General features: G+C 44.1%; 1 protein-coding gene and 1 pseudogene across 2 annotated transcripts in view; one reads left to right on the plus strand and one right to left on the minus strand.

The window, feature by feature from the left end:
- Positions 1-16,419, minus strand: part of nbn (nibrin) — a 44,355-nt gene that overhangs the window by 19,970 nt on the left and 7,966 nt on the right. The window contains exons 4-11 of the mRNA XM_080426356.1: positions 15,142-15,301; positions 13,068-13,171; positions 11,168-11,285; positions 9,610-9,803; positions 8,014-8,117; positions 7,021-7,162; positions 4,592-4,767; positions 389-551 (exon numbers count right to left, since the gene is read on the minus strand). Of these exons, the coding sequence (XP_080282482.1) occupies positions 389-551; positions 4,592-4,767; positions 7,021-7,162; positions 8,014-8,117; positions 9,610-9,803; positions 11,168-11,285; positions 13,068-13,171; positions 15,142-15,301 (1,161 nt within the window). The remainder of the gene's footprint in view (positions 1-388; positions 552-4,591; positions 4,768-7,020; positions 7,163-8,013; positions 8,118-9,609; positions 9,804-11,167; positions 11,286-13,067; positions 13,172-15,141; positions 15,302-16,419) is intronic.
- LOC308083944 (beta-1,3-galactosyl-O-glycosyl-glycoprotein beta-1,6-N-acetylglucosaminyltransferase 3-like) lies at positions 4,990-6,975 on the plus strand (annotated as a pseudogene). Its single transcript has one exon. The product of its transcript is annotated as a beta-1,3-galactosyl-O-glycosyl-glycoprotein beta-1,6-N-acetylglucosaminyltransferase 3-like (transcript).

A 16,419-nucleotide genomic window follows, 5' to 3' on the forward strand; every position in this document is an offset into this window, starting at 1 on the left:
AGTCCAGAAACCCGTCTACCAGTGACATCATCGTTAGGCAGGATTTTTTTCCCCAAAAAGATTACCATTTTTGTATTCCGATTTTTATTAAGACGAGAACAATGGGATCTATTATTGCATTGCAACTTTCCAGGAATACAAAGCCTGCAGTTTCTATTAGCTTGGATTCCCCATCGATGATGTCACTGGTAGACGGGTTTCTGAACTGTCTACAGCTCTCCTCTGAGACACAGACTGATTAGATTTTTTTTTACCATTTTATCATGAGCATTAGTGAGGACCTATTAAATGAAGATATGTTGAAAAGTGGTGAAGTCGTCCTTTAACACGGAGAAGTTTGCAAACCACTGCTGCACACACACACACACACTGGAGGGCGGCTGTTTACCTTTTCTTACTGAGTGGCTGAAAGAAGCTGGTGAGAGCGGACTGCTTCTGAGGAGACGTGTCTGCAGAGGGCTTCTGTTTGCGGGGGGACTGCTTCTGGGAGAACGTGGTCCCACCGCTGGCAGCCTTGGACGGGACCGGACGCACGGTGCGGTCAGCTGCACCTGCCGTCACAACACCGGTGTTATATATGTCACAGTACATTTGGAGAACCAGTACGATTGAAGACAGAGCGCTCGTTTTTAGGCACGGGGCTCCTTCGGGGCGAGGCGGGGCTTTTCGAGACAGGGTTTATTAGCGAGGCTCGCGAGGAGGAGAAGGAGGACGCGGCACTGCGAGGCGGGGGTTTATTACGCGAGGCTCGCGAGGAAGAGGAAGAGGAGCCTCCTCCTCCTCCTCCTCCTCCTCCTCGCGTAATAAACCGTCCCGTCCTCTCCTTCTCTCCTTCTCCTCCTCGGAGGAGGAGGAGAAGGAGAACGCGGAGAGGCGGGGCTTTGATGCGCCGACGCGGACCTGTCTTTTGTTGTTCCCCCCCACATAGCAACCAGGAAGCTACGCTAGGGGAACCATAATATCTATGAGGGGAACGCTGAACACGCGTTCACACGCACACGCTTGTCCATGACGGAGGCGCGCCGACTTAGTGGAGCTTGAGGCCGAGGAAGCGCGCCCTCGCGCCTCCAGGCGCGAGTGCCCGCGCTGACCGGCCGATGCTCTACTAGTCGACTCAGCGCCGTTTGAGTTGTAAACCGATAGGGACAGAATAGTTCTTTTCATGGATCACTGTGTGTGTGTGTGTGTGTGTGTGTGTGTGTGTGTGTGTGTGTGTGTGTGTGTGTGTGTGTGTGTGTGTGTGTGTGTGTGTGTGTGTGTGTCAGGGAGAAAGTAAAACAAAAGCCAGAACACAATAAAAGTATCTAAACAGTCCTGCTTTCAATAAACCAAAAAAAGCATGAGCGCGTGCGCGTGTGTGTGTGCTTGTGTGTGTGTGTGTGTGTGTGTGTGTGTGTGTGTGTGTGTGTGTGTGTGTGTGTGTGTGTGTGTGTGTGTGTGTGTGTGTGTGTGTGTGTGTGTGTGTGTGTGTGTGACTGTGTGTGTGTGTGTGTGTGTGTGGCCATATATGTTTGTGCACAAGCCTGGCTTGTGGCTCCCTCTAGTGCTGGGTGGGTGGTAAAAACGAGCGCGCTTTCTTCAATCGTACTGGTTCTCCAATCATACTGTAACATATACAGTTGGTGCCTACTGAGTTTGTCGTTTCTCACGTGACTTTTTTTTCACCTCACCGCACTTCACGCAGCTATTTCACGTCACGTGGTAAATTTAGTTCCAAATACTACCACGAGGTGGCGCTTTGGAGTCACTAAACAGACAGACAGACAGACAGACAGATGGATGTCTTATATTATTATTATAAATAATAATAATAATAACTAGCAATAATGAATTGTGCTTAGAGCGTTTAAAATTTGATTGGGTTTTCTGTTCAGCGTCAGGCAAGCACCTTCTTGTTGTTGATTTGCTGTTAACATATCCCGAATAAAACTAAAACATATCTAACTCTTAACTCTTTCAGTGCCACAATACGTCAAATACGTCATGAAAAAGAATAAAAATAAAACTAAAAAACTAAAAAAAAGATTTTTTTTTTGGAAAAACATGTTCAGAACCCAAGATATGATGATTTGAAGATTTGCTGCTCCATTCACTTCTTGTTTAACTTTTTACTGAAAAAGGCTGTATCTCGGCTCCTAAGCACTTTTTTTTTTACAATTAATTTTGGTTGTGGCACTCAGAACCAAAATTCCATAAATAAGCATGGCATTGAAAGAGTTAACTGCTGTGTTTGACCTTGACTTCTTTCCTCTAGAAAACAGGCAGATTAGGCAGTGTAGCGGTTAAGGCTGAAGTCTAACGAGTAAACGGCCCGGGTTCGAATCCAGCAGCAGCAAGAATCCAGCAGCAGCAAGACTTGTAATAAAATGTTAATCTTTAAGTTTTTGTTGACATTAACCCATTCAATCCTAGCCTGGCTCCACCCCCTGAATCGTTTGCCTTGCATTCAGGGTCTGGTGACGGTGTCGAAGGCGGGTGTTTCTCGGTTGAAAATCTGTACGACGAATCGGGATCGGGATAATCCAGTATGAACCAATCGCGTTGGTTCATAGTGGAGTCCCACTTTGGCCACGCCCCCATCTCAGAAATCGGCTGCATTGAGAGGGCTTTCAGACTGAATAATGGAGTGAAACGAAATGAAAATTCAGGCTGAGTGGACTGTGTGGGGACTAAGAAGCGGCAGGCAGTGTGTGTGTGTGTGTGCCAGGGTTTCCGCTAGGCATTTTTTGGGCCGGCAGGATTATATTTTACCGGCCAAAGAATACATTTACCGGCCATATATAATAATTAACGTCACATGCGTGTTTGCACTGCATACATGCACCCATCTGATCATTACACCTTGTTACGTTAGAGCTGCGCTTATTTCCACTTTATCACAGATGCAATCTGTTCCTGTTTTTATAGATAACTAAATTATATGATCTACCATATCATGCAGAGATGTCGCTTGCCAAAAATGAAATGAATAAAGTGGGCATGAGTGAACTGCTGCGCGACGAATACCAAAACACCGCTCGCTCCAAAACACACAGTCGCCCCGGGGACAATCCGGCTGTATTCGCCTGGTATTCCTAAACATATCAGTAAACTATGCCTAAACCTAACCTTATTCCTAATCTTAACCTCAGTAAAACTATACCTAATCCTAAACCTGTTTCTACCCTTATCCTCAGTAAAACAAATACAAGAATACAAGAACCGCTGGTCCACCTGAAAAATGGGGGCGAGGGTGTTTTGGGGCGAGTCCTACGGTTACGGCGCGAGCCTTTCCCTGCGCGACACCGTCGCACAGTATAAACACATTAATATATATGACCCACACGCGTTCGGGTCCCTTTATCGACAATTGGGTCCGGCTTGGTTCAGATTCTATCACCTCGGAAAATCCCGGTTCTGTTTATCAACACCCGAGCTAACTAGCCTCGGTCCCAGCCTCACTCATCTGCGAGCGAACCACCCTACTCAGCGCTGATTAGGAGGAGGCAGAGCTGTGTCTCTCAGCTGTGTTGTGGCGTATAAAAAATAGCAGACATACAAGCTCACAACGCTGCACGTTGCAACGTGCTGTGAGCTTGTAGCTCTGATATTTTCAACGCGCGACACCATCGTACAAACGAATAGGCTAATCTGCAACTGCAGCGCACAGCAGCAGCAGCAGAGCAGGCTGTCGGGAATTAAACCACACAGTCAGATCATGATAAAAACTTTAAATGATTATGATTTGAATGGTTGTAGCCAACTAGCCTGGTAAACCCTCCCTCCGGAAATCTCATTTCTATTTGATTCCAGGAGTGAGTCTGGCCTGATAGCCCATTGTGGGGGTTTCTAGTGGAATTACCAGCTAACCGAGCCTATCAGCGTCGTCGCACATCGTTCTGTGATTGACAGCGACAGTTGGCCAATCAGGTGGCGAGTTCGAGTGAGCCCAAAACACGAACGGCAGCCATCTTTTTCTTGTCTGCTATAATCTCCGCTATTTTTTTACTTCAAAAAGCTCTCTAACTTCTATTTTGAGGCACGGAATTTACTTATAATATATCGTTTGGATAGAATTTAGTTGTTTAACTTCATATATGTGGTCAATTAATCATGACAAAGCCTATTTAAAAATAAAAATTTAGAGAACCGGTAGGGGTGGGCAGTGACACCCATGTATCCGAATAAGGCAACCCATTTTGGCCATGGCTGTCTCAAAAGTCCCGTTGCGTCACATTAGACTGGTGAACTGGTGATTGGCTGAAGGGGAAAAAATATCATTGGCTGAAGGGGTTGTCAGTCAACGGTATTACTTCCGCCCAACTCAGCCTGCAGCCAATATTGCAGAATGGGCGATCAGCCCAGACTCACTCCTGGAATCAAATAGAAATGAGATTTCCGGAGGGAGGGTTTACCAGGCTAGTAGCCAACTACTTTATCCAAATAATAATATTAATAATAGGCTTAAATGATAAAATAGCCTAATAACAGCATTTCCCCAACCGGCCACGGTGGCTGGTGGTGTTTATAATTACCGGCCAATCAAACATTTTACCGGTCAATGGCCGGTAAATACCGGAATAACGGAATCCCTGGTGTGTGCGTGTTATACCTTGGTGTGGTGGGCGGGCGTCACTCTGCTGCCTGTGGGAGGCTGTGTTCTGTGTGGAGCTGAGGGACGAGATGATGCTCTCAGCCACCGTGGTCACTGAGCTGCCCCTGTCGCCCTGCTTCTTCTCTGGGGTTTCTCCTACTGCCGTCACCCCCGTTATCTCATGTTGATCCACACTGATGCGACCACACACACACACACACACACACACACACACACACACACACACACACACACACACACACACACACACACACACACACACACACACACACACACACACACACACACACACACACACACACACACACACACACACACACACACACACACACACACACACACACACACACACACACACACACACAATTATAGATTAAAGATTATTAGAACAAGCGCAGCAAAACATCAGATCCTTGACATAGTGGCCACGGTCCTCAAAGACCCAAGATGCACCCAAGAGCATTCTTTCCAGGACGGTTCTTAAACAAACGCTGGTCATTACTACTGTGTGCTGTACTGGGGCTGGGCTTGTTGCTGGGTTTGTTGCTGTTTGTTGCCTCTGCGTGGCGCTCAGTGACTGGCCACAGAGTACTACAGGAATACGCTGATGACCTGGCGGTCTGCATGGCCATCGCCCAGGGAGGGATTGTGGGCCAGAAAGATGAGGTTGCTCAGCTTTTGGGTAATAAGAAGAGACTATCAGAGGAGTTCTACCTTAGCACGACAAAGGACTGTAAAGCTTACATGGACAACAGGGGGTTCATTACAGAGCCACTCAGTGCAAAGGAGAGAGACTTTCCCATTGCCTACTCCATGGCGATTCATGCAGATGTAGAGATGTTTGAGCGACTCCTGCGTTCCGTTTACAACCCTCAGAACGTCTACTGCGTGCACGTAGACGTCGACAGAGGGATTGACAGAGGGATTTCAGAAAGCTGTGAGGGCAATCGTTTCCTGTCTCCCTAACGTGTTCATAGCCAGCAAACTAGAAAGAGTGTTTTACAGAACCTGGTCTGGAGTGCAAGCCCATTTGAACTGCATGAAAGATCTCGTCCAGTCCCCCGTCCAGTGGAGGTACCTGCTCAACACTTGCGGCGCAGACCTCCCCATCAAGACCAATGCAGAAATGGTTCAGGCTCTGAAGCTGCTCAATGGAAAGAACAATTTGCAGTCTCATGACATGCCAGAGTCCTTTAAGGAACGCTGGCAGTACCATCACGAAGTCATCGATACTAAGAGTAAGAATAATCATATCGATACTATCACCAGAACGGGAATCAGGAAGACCCCCCCACCAATCCCCATGTTCTCAGGCAGCGCTTACTTTGTGGTCACAAGAGACTTTGTCAAACACGTGCTGGAGAACAAAGGTTGTCAGAATTTTATGGAGTGGTCCCGGGATACGTACTGCCCCGACGAACATGTGTGGGCCAGTCTGAACAGGATGAGCTCTGTACCTGGGTCGGTGCCTGCTCACAGTAAGTACCACCGGTCTGACATGAATGCCATTGCTCGCCTGGTGCGCTGGGAGTACCCCTGGACTGTCGGTGATGTAAGAGAAGGTGCACTTCAACGGTTAGAAGAGACATTATGTGTATATGGGACTGGTGAGCTCCAGTGGTTATTTCAACACCATCACCTCATGGCGAACAAGTTTGATTCAGAAGTCGATGACATTGTTATTAGATGTATCGAGTCAATTCTCCGTTTCAAAGCATTGCGTGAACTGTAGACAGAATTTAGTGGCAGAGCAAGCTTGCATAGTGCACAAATTATACTTGGTCTGGCTGTAAGGGTTGACTTATTTGCCTTCCACTGTAAATATTGCTGCACCGGACTGGCTTCCAGAGGTTTTTGGGTAAAAAATAAAAACACCCTAAATGGTATTTCTGGACTTGTTAACACAAAACCGTGAATTCCCGATTTTGCAAAGATGCACATTGAGTGCCATAACCGGAGATCTCCGTGAAGCTATTTTTGCCAGACCCAGGGGGTCGGGCCTACATGTGGCTTTGTCTCACCCCCTCTCCAAACGTTCTTCTCTATACATGGGCATAAAAGAGGTCCGTCTTCTGTCCTCTTTTTGATTGGCCAAGCTTAGCGTGACGTATCACGCTAAGCTTTATCCCGATGTCTTTCAACCACTAGGGGTCTGGCAGTACCAGGTCTCCTGGTTCCCTTGTTTTCCCACAAGGGGTGGGCTAGCACAACCTTGGAATCACCCACGATGCCTCTTAAATGGAAGGGACAGATGGATCACCATGCCAAAAAAAACGTGCATTCTTGCCGGATATGGTGCCTGCAGCCTGTTCTATCTAACTCAGGCTCTAACTCAATGTTGTATATTGGACATTTTTGATATTTTTTTAACTTTGCAAAAATGTCTGTGTGTGTGTGTGTGTGCATGTGTGTGTGCGCGTGTATACCCTTGCGAGGGCTCCGTGTTGACAGCGTATGCTGTGATGTCCACAGATTCTCCTGGCAACACCGTCTCCTCCACTGCATTCTGGGACAGTGTGGCGCTTGGAATTCTGGACTTTGCACTTTGCCCGGTGTCTGAAACCCCCGCTGAAAACCCCCCAAAAAAGAAAGAAAATGTTAAAGCAATGAAAACCAACAAAGGAATATGTATTTACAAACTACAACCGCATGTACTGCGTTGCATACTGTGGATCTGCAGAATGTGTTTAACCCATTAAGAACCGGGAACGAATACTCTGTCATTTTTAGATTTCTTTGGCAACCGAGTGCCGCGCTACGAGCTTGTAGATCTGCTATTTATTTTTTTTATCGTGAAAATGTGTGCAAATCTTTGAATATATATATTTTTTAAAGCAAACATTCGTAACTCAAATCTTTGCTTCTGGGGATTGCACAAAATGTCTTCTAATTAAGAAAAAACAGTAATTTTTTTTTAAATATGATGTTGCTATAATATCATAGCCTGGTAAACCCCCCTCCCTCCGGAAATCTCATTTGCATTTGGTTTCAGGAAGGAGGGTCTGGGATTGCTCACAGAGTAAAGCTGCCCGAACCACTGCGCATACGAACCAATCAGCGGCTGCTAGGGGCGGGATCATCCAATCACCTGCCTAGTAGCTTGAAAAAATGAAACTCCGTCTGTCATCGATTCTGCGCCCGGAGTCTCAGATGCAAGTACGCTGTGAAACAAAATGTGTGTCGCAAGCTTCTTCCATTTGACGGAGTGAGGTTAATAATATCAGTGGTTCTCAAACATTTCATGTCAAGGACATCACGATTTTTCAAAAATAGCAGATCTACAAGCTCGTAGCGCGGCACTTGGTGCCGCGCTACGAGCTTGTAGATCTGCTATTTTTGAATAGCGCAAAGAAAGAAAAGAAAATGACACAGATGCGTTCCCGGTCTTAAAGGGTTAACTTCATTAGACAAAAGAATACCTGTGTCCGTCATGGCACCGGTTGTTGGATTGCAGTATTTGTCACAAGAGATGTAGATGGCAGCCAAGCCAATCTCCGACTCTGGGATCAACCGCAGGCCTTGCCTTGGTCGAGGCAGAGACAGCAGCAAGAAAGAGCGTAAGTTAGACGCAAGTATGATAGCTTAGAAAACAATCAGCCAATCAGCCAACACCAATACTGCTAGTTATAGATCGCCATTAACACATTGACCGCCAGAGGTTAATCTCATAATGTACTCACCAGTGCCAACGTGTTATTGTTGTTTTTTTGTTTTTTTCATGTCGCCATAGATCTTGTTAAAATCCTTAAGATTGAGCCGTACACGGTCTGTTTACATCTCACTGTATCTCCCAGTGAAAACCGCATGTCAAACGGATCTCCATGATTGTAGTTAGAGCGGATTACGTTAAACAGTGATATGCGAGGAGAAAAAACTACAGGAAGAGAATTGAGTTTCAGTGTGCGCTTTAGAATGGGAGCGGACGTGATCGTCAAAACCGGATCCCAAATAATTCTGTTTCCGGTCATCAAACCGGAACCGGAAATGGATAAAAAAAAATCCGAAAGTGCACCTGGAAAATTTCAGCGCGAAAAGACCGTGGACGTAGGGGCTACGGTCTCGGCGCTTAACAGTTGGATTTAACGGACCGTAGGACTACGTTCTTGGCGGTTAATGTGTTAACACTTCCATGAAGTGTTGTTCGCTAACCCTAAGAATGATGCCTTGCCAGTCAGAAAAAGGATAGACCCGGACGGTTTCTTTACTTCCCGTTTATTTGTGGAAAAATGGCCTTTTCTCCGTTAGTTGCTTTTTAGGGCAAAAACAAGACACATTTTACCGGCCACAACTATGCAACGGATTACCGCTAACGGGACAATCCCCCCCCCCCCCATTCTACGAGACCCCCGTGCGTGTAATGAGGCGATCGCCTTGAGGACGGCGATCACGGAAAATATTCCATGATTTTTCAAAGGTTCGCTTGGATTCGCTGGCAGTGGCGTGACATTTTTCTGCAAAAACTCTGGCAGTTAAAGAGTTAACACATTGAATGCCAATCGCGTAGATCTACGCGAACCTATTTAAAGCCGCAGCGTGCCAGTCGCGTAGATCTACGCGAACCGCCGATTCCCATGTTAATCGCCCAAGGTGCACTTTCCGAATTTTTTTGATCCATTTCCGTTTCCGGTTTTCGGTCGGAAACGGAATTATTCGGGTTCCGGTTTTTTCGATCGTATCCGCTTCCTGTCTGGGATCCTGTTTAAAACTCGATTTTCTCGGTTTGTTGTTTTTCTCCTCGCTGATCACTGTTTAGCGTGTATCGGCTGTAGCTTCAAGATGGCGGCTCGCATTTGGAAACTGTTTTCGCTGGACGTTTCTCACGGATCCGCTGTGTGTTTAGAACCAAATGAACGCGCACTTTTAACTTATTTAGCGAGGTCTGTGGCGACATGATAAAAACAAAAAAACAACAATAAAACGCTGGCACTGGTGAGTACATTATGAGATTAAACTCTGGCATGGAATGTGTTAACTATAAAGATGGACCCCCCCCCCCCTCCAGCGGGTATACTTACTCATGTAGAATCCTCCTCACGGAGTTAGCCCAGTCGATGGTGGAGGAAGGCAGTACGGAGGCCTGGGAGTTCCCGGCGACCGCGTCGACCACGCAGCTCTGTGGCGACTGCAGCAGCGGGCGGGGAAGACTGCCCTCTTCCAACAGCTGGCTCCGCCCACCTCCAAAACCCACCGCCGCGCTCAGGCGTTTGAGCTGCGGACAACACACAAGGACGCCATGATGAAGCTACTAGACAACTGAAGAGCTGCACGGCCGCTGTGTGCATGGGTATAGGACAGTTCACATCGGCAAATACATGAATATAAGTCAATGCAGTGGTCACCCCCCAAAATATTATCATATATATATATATATCATCATCACATATTATCATATTTGAACTGGGGACTCCCAAAATAATCATATCCCCTTCCCTTAACTCATTCACAGCCAAGGACGTAATTGACGTGTTTTTTTCCAAATGCCAATGACGTAAAAAACTTTATTTTCTTTATTTTGAGGTTTTATAACAGACCGCGCTGTTCTCTGTCACCCAAGTGATCAGGTTCACTTTCCACTCACCCGGAATCGGTTATAACGCCATGCGAAGATTTCCGCCTGCGTCCACTTCCTGTTTAACCTTTTCATTAAAACGGCTCTATCTTGAGTTGACCGCTTTTGCCCTGGATTTCGCGAGGCATGATATTTTCAACGTGCTGCTAAAGAGAAGGGGCCGATCGCGTGTGGAATGTTTGTTCTCTGGGTGATGCACACGGATACCGGGTGTGTTTACTAACGGGCAGATGAGCGATACTAATGGATCTAAATTTTCTGTGGACAGTTGAAAAGGTTAGAAAAGCGTGCATTTTTGTCGAGAAATGGTCTATTCACATGCTGCTAGAGGGCAAGGGGCCATCGCGGTTGTAATATTTTTTTTTAAAAATTGCGTGTGTTTAAAAACGATCGGAGAAGCGATCATAATGAATATGCATTTTCTGTGACCAGTTGAAAGGATAAAAAAAACTCCTGGCAGTGGGCAAACGCAGCCAGAAATAAGTCTGGCAGTGAAAGAGTTAAACTGGCACAATAAGCTTATGAATAATAAAGCATGGGAAACTGGCGGCCCGGGGGCCACACGCGGCCCCCACCTTCACTTAATGCGGCCCGCAGGTTAATATGGGAATACTGATATATCATTGATATCAGCTGTTACAATGCCAAACATGCAAACATGACCCGCTTTAATTACTTCAGTCTATGAGTAGCTTAATGACTAATATTAAAATTCTATTGTCTTTTTTATGTCCAATGTATTTGTATTTAAGTTCATAAAGTTAACGTAAGTATAACTAAATGCATTTGAAATTAAATAATAATGTTACTTTTCAGGACTCCAATTCAGAATCTACAATCTCAAAAGTTTGAGCTTGTAGATCTGCTTAATTTACGAAAAAGGTTAAAATACAGAGATAAGAGGTGTCTGCCCAACAGTATATGCAATGTGGCCCTCTGGAAATATAGTGGCCCTCTCCATCATCAAAGTTGCATCACCCCTGCCTGCCATAGGAGGAACAGACCTGTTTGTTGCTGAGGAAGACGAAGGTTTTCCCATCAAAGAGCCGCTTGCGTTCTGGTCTGGCCGTGAGATCCACCTCCTCTCTATTCAGACTGGGCTCATCCAACTCTGGGATGAAACTGAGGACAGCAGAACAGCATTAACCCATTAAGACCTGAGGCCGCTTCTAAACATTTTCTAAATCCTAACAGTTTTTCGGAAAAAAATGTAAAAAAAAAAATTTCACGATTTTTCAAAAATAGCAGATCTACAAGCTCGTAGCGCGGCACTCGGTGCCGCGCTATGAGCTTGTATATCTGCTATTTTTGAATAGCCTAAAGAAATCTAAAAGTGACACAGATGCGTTCCAGGTATTAATGGGTTAATGCTTCCATTGTCCATGTCATCAATTGGTTGCAATTACTTGAGTGGCTACGATCAGTAAAAAGCCCCAGGCTTTCTACATGTATACAGACCAGTGGTGTAAAGTAACTAAGTACATTTACTTTAAGTACTGTACTTAAATGGCAAGACCACTTTGGTAGAGGTTTGGGCTGTGTAGTTACCTTGCCATGATGTAACTAGAAAGGTGGACAAGAAATCAAAAATTGCGCCATTGATTAGAAATTGATAATTCAAAGTATGCTCCTCATTGACTTACATTGTACGGTGAAACAGCTCTCAAAGTCACTCTTTTAGCATGTAAACGAATACAAACAAAGTTGATTCAGACAATTTAGAACATCACAAAACCCAGTACTGTTTATTTTTCTAATAAAAATGTTAACTTCCTGTTGATTTTACCATTTGAGGATCCGGATCCGCGGATCCAGTCCGGGATTTTGCTAATACAAATAGCAAAATCAACAGGAAGTCAAACATTTTATTTAGCTTTGTTATAATTCAAAATAAGTACAATGTAAGTCAATGACGAGCATATTTTGAATGATCCATTTCTAATCAATGGAGCAATTATTTTTGTCTTTTTTATCTATTTCTTGTCCACCTTTGGAGTTACGTCATGGCAAGGTAACTACACAACCCAAACCTCTACCAAGTGGTGTTGCCCTTTAACCCATTAACTGCCAGAGGTATTTTCATATTTTTTTAGCCAGTGCCAGAGTTTTTCATTGAAAAGAAAAAAAAGTACTCAGGAGACGAGATACAGAATTTTTAAGTTTTAAGTTAACAAGGAAGTGGATAGGAGTCTAGATCTTCGAAAAATAATATCTCCTTGGTCTTTGGGTCAAATTAGAACAAAAAAATATTAAAACGTTAGTTCACGTAGATCTACGCGATTGGCACGTGGCGGCTTTAAATAGGTTCGCGTAGAGCTACGTGATTGGCAGTGAATCAGTTAAGAAGAAAGGGAGTCTCCTGCAGCGCCTCAGCCAAACGAAGGCAGGCCCGGTGCGTCACACAGGACCAGGACAACTCAGCATACATGTAGAGAACACTCCGGAGCAGCTCGGACAATGAAAGCCTTTTTTATCAAGGTGCCGAGTACAACAAAAATATGACTGACATTTCAATACTCTGAGGAAGATGCAGTAGTATCGAAACGTCAGTCATATGAAATATGAAATCTTCATAGTGTCTCATCCCTACTAACGGCTACAATGTATCTACAAGCTCACACCGCGCCGTGACGCGGCTATTGTCAGTGTGCGACACCCACGCAGCCGACCAAGTATCAGGCATGCAAACAGCCCCGAGGTGAAAAAGGTGACAACATGTTGTTTTCTTTCGGGTCAGGTGTCACACAATTGCCCTATTTGGGTTCAAAAAGGTGACTGTAGCTGAAAAGTGACACTTTTGCATGTCTGAAGTATAACTTGGGTGTGAATTAGCACTTTTAAGGTTTGCAAAAATGTAAAGTGCATAATAGAATGTATTATTATTATTATTTTAAGGCGTTCAACCTGTCAGCTTCAGGGAGGGCCCGCCTCTGCTGCATCGCTCCGCTCAGCTCACTGATGAACTCCAGCTTGATGATTGGTCGACAGCACAGGAGAGCACTTATAGTCTGTAATGAAGGGAGATTAACTCTTTAAGACCGGGGAACATGCCATTTATAGATTAAAATGTATTTAAAGATATTTTGAGATGGGGGTCCGCAGCCAAATACATATCATTTTGGGGGTCCTTGACATGAAACAGTTTGAAAACCACTGATTATAGCAACATAGGATTTTTTTTCTTCAAAAAAAACTTTAGGCTTTAGAAAACTGTTAGGATTTAGAAGACATTTGTAGAATCCCCCCCAGAAGCAAAGATTTGAGTTACAAATGTTCGCTTTGAAAAATAAATATATTCAAAGATTTGCACAAATTTTCACGATAAAAAAAAAAAAAGCAGATCTACAAGCTCATAGAGCGGCACTCAGTGCCGCGCTATGAGCTTGTATGTCAGCTATTTTTTAATATGAAACAAACATAGGGCTCGGAATTCACTTTTGCGCTCCAAGGTTTTATTCAAAAAAAAAACTTTCGCTTCGGCCTTTTTCAAGTATATTGAAAAGGACTTTTTCATATACTGTATGTTCTTACAGTTAAAGCTCAGCACCAAAGAACGGAGGATGTGCGTTATTTGTTTTTCGGAGCTATTTTTGAACAGCCAAAACAATCTAAAAATGACACAGATGGGTCCCCGGTCTAAATGGGTTAAAACAAAACGAAATTTCACGACTGGAAATGTTGGTATGGCCAAGTCCTAATGTAAGATATGTGAAACGGTGTGAAAGGAGACACTGGCGCTGATTCCTGAACAATTAACACAATATGTCAAATATGATGATGTTTTAGTGATATTGTCCTTGCTGTTCTTCTTAAGTTTGACCACTTCAAATGCTCTAATCTTAGAATAATAACCGAAAATAGCCTATCTACTGCACAAGCTATCAATGCGAGCTTATAGATCGGCTATTTTCGCTGCGCAACATGCTTCCATAGAAGACATGCTGGCTTCTATGAAATCCAAATGACGCGTCGTGGCGACTGAGAACTTTCATCGATGAGGGAGACAACACAACTTGCAAAAACACACCGCATTCTGCAGAAAATACACACACACACACACACACACACACACACACACACACACACACACACACACACACACACACACACACACACACACACACACACACACACACACACTTTCAGTGAACGAACGATTTCGTTCGCGGCAATGATTCGTTCACGTTCTCGTTCAGTAGCGCTATTTTCTAGTGAAAAACACCATCGCGGGAGTACGTCGCGCGTACAGCCCGCCCTCCCGTCCTGTGTACGGGGGGAGGGGTTGGGGGGCATGAACGATACGATACGGGCGTAAGTTTCAGTTTCAGCAAGCGAACGAGCTCTTTCACGTTCACGGCAAGTTCTTTTGAACGAATCGATCATGAACGACCCATCACTCACACACACACACAGTGGTGGAAAGAGTACTCAAATTCTTTACTTAGGTAAAAGTATCAATACTGCAATATAAAAATACTCTGTTACAAGTACAAGTCCAGAATTCAAAATTTACTTGAGTAAAAGTACAAAAGTATTGGCATCAAAATGTACTTAAAGTACCAAAAGTAAAAGTACTAAATATTTGAAAATAGCAGATCTACAAGCTCACAACGCGTCGCATCTCGACGCGTTGTGAGCTTGTAGATCGGCTATTTTCAAATAGCCTATGTATAAAACAGGGCTAAAGTGGTAAATGTATGTTTCATAATATCATAATTCATATCTGAAAAGTAACTAGTAACTAAAGTTTTCAAATAATTGTAGTGGAGTAAAAGTACAATATTTGCCTCTGAGATGTAGTGGAGTAGAAGTGAAAGTACTGGAAATTGGAAATACTCAAGTAAAGTACAAATACCTCAAAATTTTACTTAAGTAAATGTACCGTTACTTTCCACCACTGCACACACACACACACACCTGTAAAGACACACATAGTATGCTTAGACGAATGCAGTGACAGACGGTGATGGTAACTGACCTTGATGGTGACCTTGACAGTGGGCATGACCAGGTGAGTACAGTCCTGTGTCCAGCTGTTGACCAGTTTACCTCCAAGAGGGAGCAGCGCCTGAGAGAGCCTCGCCTTGCCCTCACTATCCACACATGATGAACACACCACCAACCGTACCCTGTCCACACTGACACACACACACACACACACACACACACACACACTTGGTGACTGGGCGCAAGGGGTGGGACGATATATCGATATCGCGATACATCGCGATACTTTCTCCCGCGATAAATAATCGATATACTGCCGAAAAATATCGATATTAAAAAAATAAAGAAAGAAAATAGTTTTTTTTATTTATTTTTTAGTTTGTGATACGTTGTTTTTCCTACTCTCTATTTGTGTAATGATGATTTTGAACTGTTTGGTGCTATTTTATGTGTTTATGAATTGAATACAAGGACTATCGTGATATATCGTTGGTGAAATTTCATGCAATATATCGTGATATCGCAATATATCGATATTTTCAGATATCGTGATATATCGTTGGTGAAATTTCTTGCAATAGATATCGAATATCGTGATATCGCAATATATCGAATATCGTGGAATATCGTGATATATATTGTTATCGTGGGCCTAATATCGTGATATATATCGTATCGTGAGGTACCCATATCGTCCCACCCCTACTGGGCGCTACCCATAAGACGACAGTATTGTACTGTTGACCACTGGGGGAGCTGACCAGTACAACCACAGTCAACCACAGACCATTTTGTTTACTCTTATACGATACATCGTCATTTTGAATATACAGTACTCTAAATTATCAGTAAGTCAAAACTCAAGTCTCTGAGCCGATCAGCTGTGCATAGGACTTTTTTTTCCCCCTAAAATTAAGAATCATAAAATCATAAAATTCAACATGGTAAATATAAGGATTTGCAGTGTTTGGTTGTTTGAAGTAACAGATAGGATATTATGTGCTGGATAAAACCCATTAAGACCTGCAACGCATCTGTGTCACTTTAGATGTCTTTGGGCTATTCAAAAATAGCAGATCTACAAGCTCGTAGCGCGGCGGCACTCTACGAGCTTGTAGATCTGCTATTTTTGAAAAATCGTGAAAAAAAATGTTTTTATACATTTTTCAAGAATCAGTTAGGATTTACAAGACATTTTAAGAATCGGACTCAGGCCTTAATGGGTTAACAGTGACTCACTATCGCAGAACAAAACACACTCTCCATTCAGGTGCGCGAACAGGCTGCCTTTCTCGCCGGATCGTAGTAA

This window comes from Gymnoscopelus braueri, assembly GCF_963280865.1.
Source record: "Gymnoscopelus braueri genome assembly, chromosome: 4".
In the NCBI taxonomy this organism is placed as follows: Eukaryota; Metazoa; Chordata; class Actinopteri; order Myctophiformes; family Myctophidae; genus Gymnoscopelus; species Gymnoscopelus braueri.